The sequence below is a fragment of the Pituophis catenifer genome, unplaced genomic scaffold (genome assembly GCF_029215685.1).
Source record: "Pituophis catenifer annectens isolate HBS135680 unplaced genomic scaffold, rPitCat1.0.hap2 SCAF_2, whole genome shotgun sequence".
NCBI classification, from domain to species: Eukaryota; Metazoa; Chordata; class Lepidosauria; order Squamata; family Colubridae; genus Pituophis; species Pituophis catenifer.
The window spans coordinates 1,753,888-1,762,870 of record NW_027256882.1 but is presented as its reverse complement, the minus strand read 5'-3'; the positions used below and the strand labels follow the sequence as shown (position 1 = coordinate 1,762,870).

The 8,983-nt window shown below is 40.3% G+C and overlaps 1 protein-coding gene across 1 annotated transcript; it reads right to left on the bottom strand.

The window, feature by feature from the left end:
* Positions 1–348: 348 nt before the first annotated feature.
* On the bottom strand, positions 349–6,872 carry LOC139310375 (vomeronasal type-2 receptor 26-like). Its single transcript, XM_070934535.1, has 5 exons — positions 6,711–6,872; positions 5,083–5,895; positions 2,484–2,693; positions 2,139–2,265; positions 349–1,244 (listed from the first exon to the last, which is right to left on the bottom strand). The coding sequence occupies exons 1-5, from the start codon at positions 6,870–6,872 to the stop codon at positions 349–351; spliced, it is 2,208 nt and encodes a 735-aa protein (XP_070790636.1).
* Between the last annotated feature and the right edge of the window lie 2,111 nt (positions 6,873–8,983).

Genomic DNA, 8,983 nt, shown 5'->3' with positions numbered 1-8,983 from the left:
AATTAAAAAAAAAATTAAGGTATCAAACACCATTTAGTACATTTATTAACTGAGATTTCTGGGAAACACATGAGTGGTGCGGTGACCTAGAGGTGGAGCTCTCGCCTCACAATCAAGAGACTGTGAGTTTGATCCTAGATAGAGGCAGATATTTCTCTCTCTTGGCACAATGAGAATATATCTGCTGAACAAATCTCCGAATTGGCGTCTGGAAGGGCATCTGGCCAGTAAACACTCTGCTAGCTCCATTCACTTGCCCAGACTCCACCCCGTGAGGAATTATGGGATCATTAAATGAAGAGGATGATGGTTTCTGGGAAACACATACACAGAACTCAATATTCTATTTTATTTTGACATCATACGTTCTTTTGTATTCAGATCTGGTCTTAGGAAAATAATGTAACATTTGGGGAGAAAAATTAATAACAACAGGCTGGCACTGGAAGCCAACATGGAGAAGACTTGCACGGCTACCATATACTTCCCCTTGGTACTCAGGTAGGTGGGTACGAAGGATATCCAGACACTGCAGAAGACCATCATGCTGAAGGTGATCAGTTTAGCTTCGTTGAAGGCCCCCGGTAGATTCCTGGCCAGGAAGGCCATTGTGAAGCAGATGACAGACAGGAAACCCATGTAGCCAAGAGCAAGGTAGAACATGGCAACAGAGCCTTCATTACATTGCAGGATGACCTGAGAAGACTCTGAGTACATGTCCGACTCTGGGAATGGGGGAGAGGTGCCCAACCAGATGCTGCAGATGACAACTTGGACCCCAGAGCAAGAAAGTATGATAGAGTTGGCCAAGCTCTTCCCCAGCCATCTTTGCACTTTATTCCCTGGTTTTGTGGCCAAGAAGGCTAACACCACCATGACAGTTTTGGCCAGGACAGTAGAAATGGCAACTGTAAAAATGTTGCTGAATGCTGTTTGCTGGACAAGGCAAGTGGTTACTCTTGGCTGGCCAATGAATAAGAATGAGGTCAAGAATGAAAACAGGAGGGAGATGAGGAGGATGCAGGAGAGATCACGATTGCTGGCTTTGACCATGGGAGTTGCTTGAAATTTAATGAATACTCCAAAGATGAAACCTGTTGCCAAAACCAGGAATAAGGCAAGGGAAGCTAGGATGATCCCCAACATTTCTTGGTAGGATAGGAAAGTTTCAACCTTAGGTATACATCCATCTCGGTTGATGCTTGGATGCTGACCCACTGGACATTTCATGCATTTTTCAGCATCTGAAAAGAGCAAGATTAACATCTACCATAAAGCAGATTCTTCCATCACATGCAGAGTTGGAAGAAAACTAAGGATAATGTCGAAGAATGTGTGTGTCAGCCCTGGAGCCATTTTCCCCCTCCACCTTCAGGGCTGCCACAACAGAGATGAGTCGAGCTGTGGGAATGGGAGAGGGGAGGTAGAGATAGCTGGGGGATTGTAGCCAAATTAAATTCTTTCCTCTGAGAACCAAGGACTTCCCCACCAAGTGCAAGGAGGTGGGATCTGAGACCAAGGGACCCTTGGACCTGATTGGACCATGTGATGGACTGCATGGGAGGGGGGGAAATTTACTTTTAACTAGGGAGAAACTCAAGGGGGATTTAGCGTCAGGTTTCCCCAGATGTGCCAATATGACATGCCTAATAAATCTATACTTTGAGGAACTTGCCTGCCTGGGAGTTTTGATTCCATTGAGAACCTGACACTGTATGGAGAAAGGAACTATGCAGCAATAGTTAGCAAGTTTAAGCAATCTATTGCAGAGGACGGGAGAGGAGAGGGGAGGGGAGGGGAGAGGAAAGGAGAGGAGAACAAAGCAGAGCATCAAAATTTCTCCATTTCTGCAGAAACACCAAGAAAAAAGGCCAGAGGTTCACCAATCAATAAGATGAAGAAAGAGAAATGCCATTTCTCTTCTAATTCCAATTCTTGATTGATCTGCTGTTTTTGATATCCTGCTCCCTATTTAAATTACTAGACTACTTCTTTTAACTCCCTATAAATTATACATATTAAAAGAAATTATTTTTTTAAAGTCAACGTTAAAAATGCCTTTCAAAACATGCTTTCATGAGCCAGTCAGAGGCCGTGGTCTTCCCAAATGTGTGCCTCTTTTCCCTGCTATCGCTCACCTTCCATGGTGGAGATGGTTCCTTCTGGACAAGGGAGACAATGGTAGCAACAGATGGGTTTCCCTTCCAAAACCACCTTCATGAATCCAGGATGACAGCTTTCCACACACCTGGAAGTCGGTAAGGTCTGAGGAATGAAAGGAAGTACATCCAGAAGAATCAACATGTAGACCAACTGAATATCTCATAAACATGATATTTGGACTCTTGAGAACCTGATCAGCTGACATAAAACTCAAAAGTAACAAAAGAAAACACACACATTCCCTGTGTTCCCTATTAAATGTTTTTGCCACATTTAGTAGAATAAAATAAATATTAATCCCAGAGTGTCAGCATTTCTACCTGTCCAACGTTCCTCTGGTCAATGGTAACTTTAAAATCCTGCGTTGTCTGTTTTTCTAGACTTCCAGTTTTCATTCTCTTAACAGATTTGTTTGGAAAAACGATCCAGTTCAAAATGTCCAGGTCAGCCGTCAGATCTCCTTTCTCATCCAAATATATCCCAGCTATGGAATTATTGTGAAACTGAGGGCTTTGAAGGAAAGGGTGAAGCTGGAAAGGAAAGGGAAAGAAAAGTTTAGAAAGGATATTAGAGGTGTTTGTATGTATGTATGTATGTATGTATGTATGTATGTATGTATGTATGTATCCTGCTTTTATTACATTTACAGATAATTCAAGGTGGCAAATTTATGCAACACACCTTCCTCTTCCTACTTTCCCCACAATAACATCCCTGTGAGGTGAGTTGGGCTGAGAGAGAGTGACTGACCCAAGGACAGCAAGCCAGCTTTCGTAGCTAAGCTGGGAGTGGAACCTTTTGGTCTATATTGGGGAGTATCTGAACATTTCTCTCTCTCTCTTTCATAAACCAGATTTTATTTTCAGTTTCAAACTTGGTTAGGAGAGTATCAATAAACATAAGAATAATAACAGTTGCTTTTATCATCAGATACTAAGCATCTGGGGATGCAGATAATTAACAGTCTGAACTGGTCTCTCCACACGTCATCCTTAGTGAATTGTGCAAACCAGCATCTGCATTTCCAGTGTTGGATGAGGGGAGCACAACTTTCTCCCTCTGTTCTGACCACTCTTTACAGAGGAATGATTGAGAGTGCTTTAACAAACTGCAACACTGTTTGGTTTGGTAGCAGCAGTGCCTCAGATAGAAAGCCCATACAGAGAATGGTAAGGACAGCCAAGAAGATTATAGGAAGCTTGCTCCCTGTTCCTCAGGATACTACTTATAAGCGCTATTTGCTTAGAGCTCAAAACATTGTTATAGACCCCACATACCCACTTTATAGTCTGTTTCTGTTGCTCCCCTCTGGAAGGAGGTTTCAAAGTAATTTTAGCAGGACTACCAGATTCCGTAACAGCTTTGTTCCCTATGCATACTATTATACTACTATACTATTATAATAGTACTATACATACTATTATACATAGTATACATCATACTATGTATTTTCATACATAGATGGATACATACTATGTATTTTCATCCAATTTTTTTTTTCTTTCGGAGCATAACCACCATGTGTGAAAGAAGGTACCTTGCTTTTGTCCACATTTCCAACAATTGGGGTTTATATTTTATATTTAACAGCTGATAAATTGTGCAAGGTATATAGAAATTTCAAATGTATGAATAAAACAGAGTTGGAAGGGACTGTAGAGGTATTCTAGTTGAACTCTCTGCTCAAGCAAGAAACCCTATATCGTTTCAGACAAATGGTTGTCCAACCTCTTCTTGAAAATCTCCAGCAATGGAGCATCTACAACGTCTAGAGGCAAATCATTCCACTGATTAGTTGTTTTCAGGAAAATTCTCTTTAGTTCTGGGTTGCTTCTCTCCTTGATAAGTTTCCATCCATTGCTTCTTCTCCTGCCTTCAGGTGCTTTGGAAAATAATGTACGTTTGAAATACAATGGTAAGGGAGAAAGTTTTTATCTTCTTTGGTGGACTTGTGATAAAACGGCCAGATTCAAATTTTAATACAGAAGATTGTAACATGAATATAAAACTGAAACCAAGACTTTTCTTTAAGGACTTCTGGACAAGGAAATTGAAAAAAAAAACCAAAAAACACCTTGCAACTTTGTGATTGTATATGTTGACTGCAGTAAGAATTCTTTATGCACAAAAATGGAAATATATATTAGTCATCTCAATGGAAGAACAAATGGATCTTGCAGAAATGGGTCAGATTAACTGTTTTAGTAATGTAAAAAACATCTAGTTTTCTTTCTACTTGGAAACCACTTCTGGACTTTGTGGTCAAGAAAGAAAAAGAAAGTTATACTTTGGGATTTGCTGATTAGATAAGACAGTTATTTTAGAAACGGCTGGTATATTAAGCATGTAAAAATAAATAGATGAGGCTGTAGCTTATTTTTATACTACTGCACTGAAAAAAGTTGGAAGTTTTTAAAAATCTCCTTTTTCTCCCTATCCCAAATGAATAGAATAGAATAGAATAGAATAGAATAGAATAGAATAGAATAGAATAGAATAGAATAGAATAGAATAGAATAGAATAGAATAGAATAGATTTCTTTATTGGCCAAGTGTGATTGGACACATAAGGAATTTGTCTTTGGTGCATAAGCTCTCAGTGTACATAAAAGCTATAAGTGATGGGTCATTATTATAGTCATCATAAAAATACATTCATCATAAATCATAAGATACAAATGAAAGAAAAAATCATAGTATTTTCTTTAAAAAAATAAAAAAAGGAAATTATTACAAAAACCCAGATCGGGGGAATGGAAAAGAAAAAAAAAGCAAAGATAGACTGCAATTGAGTTGGATCTGAGTTTCATGATATTTCAGGATAATTTGATTTTTCTGAATACGTAACCAAGGCATCCACTTACAAAACTGATACCCATTTGCAGAAGATACTGTACATGCCTGATTGAAATGAAATACCTGCCAAGCGGTCAGTCTTGGAGCTTCTACCTTTATGCCTCGGTGCCTCGCCGATCTCTTGAATGTGGAGATATGAGCTGAATTTAAGGCCCTGCCCACAGCCCAGATGGTGCTGTAAGTGAGATAACTGTCCATAGCCAGAATCCGATCCATCTCCTCATCCCTCAGAGCCACCAGTTCTTCTTTCTGTCTGCACCGCCTCCAGACTTTCACCGAAAAGTCATCCTTAGTGGAGGAACATGTAAAGGTTTTCTTTGAAAAGTTTAATACTGAGTGAACAAAGAGACTAAAAGCATCATAGTTCGCCCATTTTGTTTTCTGTATTAGGAAGGAAAAAAGCCCACCAATGTATTTAATGGACACTTTAGCAAACATCAACTCGAGACTCAGGTCCCAGTGTGCTGTGGTGATCCAGACTTTCCCTACAATAGGTCCCTGAAAATGTTGAAGTATTGTTTGTAGAATCGACAATCCAAAATGGAAGGAAATTATCTCTGAACCATAAACGGCGACATTGACTTCTCTCCACTTGTAATATTTGCTAAGGGTTAAAACTAGCCGATACAGATTTAGTGGAAAGCTTTGATAGATAACTGCACAAATGCCATTCCTTAACATCAAAGAAGACATTGTCCTCATGAACCTCTCCCCCTGGTCAGTTTCTGGAGCAATAAGACCAACCATGGTCCACTTGAAATAGAGGAGAAGCTGGACCATCCCTGGGTACTGGATTCCTTCCGCAGGGAGCATCGGGTAGAAGAAAGGAAACAGAGTTTTATCCCTCAGAATCTGGGAAGCCAAATTGTAACTGATCTGAAAAGAATTAACAGAATGTCAAAGTTGGAAGTGACCTTGGAAGTCTTCTACTCCAACCCTCTGCTCAGGCAGAAATCCTTATACCATTTCAGACAAATTGTTGTCTTTGTAAAATCTTCCAGTATTGGAGCACCCACAATTTCTGGAGGCAAGTCATTCCACTGATTAATTGTTCTGTCAGGAAATTTCTCCTTAGTTCTAGGTTACTTCTCGCCTTATTTAAAGATTGAATTGAAGATGATGTTCTTTTAAAAGCAACAAGCAAAATGTAATTCTTCCAATTTCCTTAACAAAACTCTTGTTTGTCATTTATAGCAGAACAAAATAACAGAGTTGGAAAGGACCTTGGAGTCTTCTACTGCAAGCCCCTGCTCAGGCAGGAAACCAAATGGTTGTCCAATCTCTTCTTAAAAACTTCCAGTGTTGGAGCATTCACAGAGCATTCTGGAGGCAAGGAGACGGTGTTTGATTCAAAATTGCACATTAACAAAGAAGAGGGGGTCAACTTATCTACCAAAGCACCAGAAGGCAAGACAAGAAACAATGGATGGAAACTAATCAAGGAGAGAAGCAACTTGGAATTAAGGGGAAACTTCCTAACAGTGAGGACAATTAACCAGTGGAACAGAAGTTGCCTCCAGAAGTGGTGGGTGCTTCATCACTGGAGGTTTTTAAGAAAAGAGTGGACAGCCACTTATCTGAAATGGCACAGAGTCTCCTGCTTGAGAAGGGAGTTGAACTAGAATACTTCCAAAGTCCCTTCCAGCTCTATTCTGATTGATCTTCTAAGAGTTCCTCCAAGAAAGACACACCTGAGGGATTTTGTAGGTGCTCAACAAGGTTGAAATTTGGATGGAGATGCCAGACTCGGCCCCTTCCAGAACAACCACTGTGTTTCTCTGTGGTCCACATCTGTAGTTGGGAACATTGGCCTCCCCATCCGAAAGGAGATCCAGCAACGGATCTGAAGTCATTTGTACCTTGAAGAAAACTTGATAAATATTGTAACCCAGAGTGATATTAGGCAAGAGGTGGACATTCTTGTTGATCTCCTCAGTGGCAAAAAGGAAGGGCAGGAATTTCCAATAATGATTGGATGATGGACTGCAGGTGCAAAAAAAAAAAAAAGATGAATATAACATACAACTTTCTTTCCTGATAATACTGTACTTTTCATCCACTCATTACATTAAAAAAACATTTATTACATTTCTTGTACATTTTTCATATGATAAATATTTGTGGAGTTAGACCAAACCTACTGAGAATGGCTCAATCTGGATGATGTTTAGAAGCTTGTAAAGACCAGATTATTCTGCCAACCTCTGAGGCAGAGTGAAAATTGAGCCACATTGGATGGACATTTGTTGGATTTGTTGTTATTGTTGTTGTTTCGGGGTTTGGTTTGGTTTTTTGTCTTTTCCTGTTTTGTCTTTTTTTTTCTTTTAATTGTAAGCTATCTAGAGTCACAGAGTCAATGAATTCCAATAAACAAACAAATATAATAGAGATAATATCCAACAACCCAACCCATATAATAGAGATGATGCTTTCATTTCTTTAAAATGTTTCATTGTTAGATCCCTGGCATGAACTCTTGAATGAGAATCAGAGATATTTGCAAACTCTCTGAATGACTATGTTCTTAATTGGGATGCTTGGAAACTAGGAGTAAATTTTGGTGTGGATAAACAAGAATGGCGCTATTGCATATCTGATGCAAAGAGAAAATATGGCAGCCTCTGTGGTTGGATCAGGTTTCGTCGGAGTCCAGCTCAGCTGAGGGTTGAGGTGGAAGGGAGATGCCCTTTTGTTCCTCTCTGTCTACACTCTAGCTCTGCTCATAGGACAGAAAGGACATGGAATGGGGCAAACATTGTGATTGGGTTTCTAAAATTTAACTTCTCAAAATGAGTTTCGTCACTTGCAGTGTGCAACAGAAGACAGAATCAGAAAGTAAATAAGCAAAAGGAGCAGAGAAAGGAGAGAAAGCACCTGGTGTTTTTGGAGAACTGGAACTGTAGACATTCAATGAAAATGGAGTGGCTCTAATGCAGTGCAGGACTTACTCAAGGAACTTTATTGAAGGACTTCACTCGAAGCTCAATGGTTCAAACTTAGTGTCCCTTGCAGAGATTATGCCGCTAATGAAATAATCTCCTGACTTGTAGTGATTGTCTGGATGCACTTCACCCTGCTCCAGAGTCAGGAGGCATTTGGCTTTGCGTATCTCACAGGCTCCCCTTGGCCACAGAAGCAGGAGAAGTTGAAGCAGTAGCAACATGATTTGAGCCTTCTCAGTGGCACCTGGTTTTTAACAATGGATGAGATGAAGAGGGGGAAGAAACCAAAACCTCTTCCAGGAAAGTAGCTTCAGGTCCAGTCAGAGCCCATCCAAGAGACATAAACACAGCACCTGCCTGTCCTGAATTCCAGCTCCAGCTTCCCTTTCCATCGCCAGAGTCATTTATGCATCTAGTATTGATAATATAGACCCCACCAGACGTTGCTTTGAGACTGGTATTGATATCAAACCAATTTCTGACATGTTTGCGTAAAATGTTCTGAAAGTTTGCAGAAAGGTCTCTAGGGTCCTAACATCAAAACAATAAAATCACTATAATTTGGACAATTGCAAGGAAGAGAAGCATCTGAGCCCTGAATGAGTCAACAGGAGGTGCTCAAAAGGAGAACTCAAAGTTGTGGCTCCAAACTTTGAAGATGGGACAATGTGGGAAACTGGAGAATTTTGCCCCAAATTTATATATATTCATGTGTGTGTGTGTGTGTGTGTGTGTGTGTGTGTGTGTGTGTGTGTGTATTTGTTTTCGTAGATTTTCACGGGTAGAGTTATGCAAGTTTTGTTGTATTCGGGACTTTTCCTGTGTAAGATTGAGACTATCTTGGCGATGTTTTGATGAGGTCCCACTCGTCATCTTCAGGCTGGTGTCTTCGGCTTCGTGCTTGTGCGAGGAAAGCGTGATCGGAGCTGCCGTCTCTCTATAAATACTGGTGGGGAGGTGTGGGGTGCTGGTTTTTTTGCTATGAGCGGGTTGGTTGCCTTTGTTGTTACATCTCAATGATA

Bases quoted from the DNA above. Each gene is read 5' to 3' on its own strand.
- LOC139310375 (XM_070934535.1), bottom strand. From the start codon at position 6,872: ATGACTTCAGATCCGTTGCTGGATCTCCTTTCGGATGGGGAGGCCAAT. The intron at 5,896-6,710 runs GTGTGTCTTTCT...AATTCTTTTCAG, and splicing joins GCACCTACAAAATCCCTCAG to ATCAGTTACAATTTGGCTTC. The intron at 2,266-2,483 runs GTAGAAATGCTG...TTCATTCCTCAG, and splicing joins ACCAGAGGAACGTTGGACAG to ACCTTACCGACTTCCAGGTG.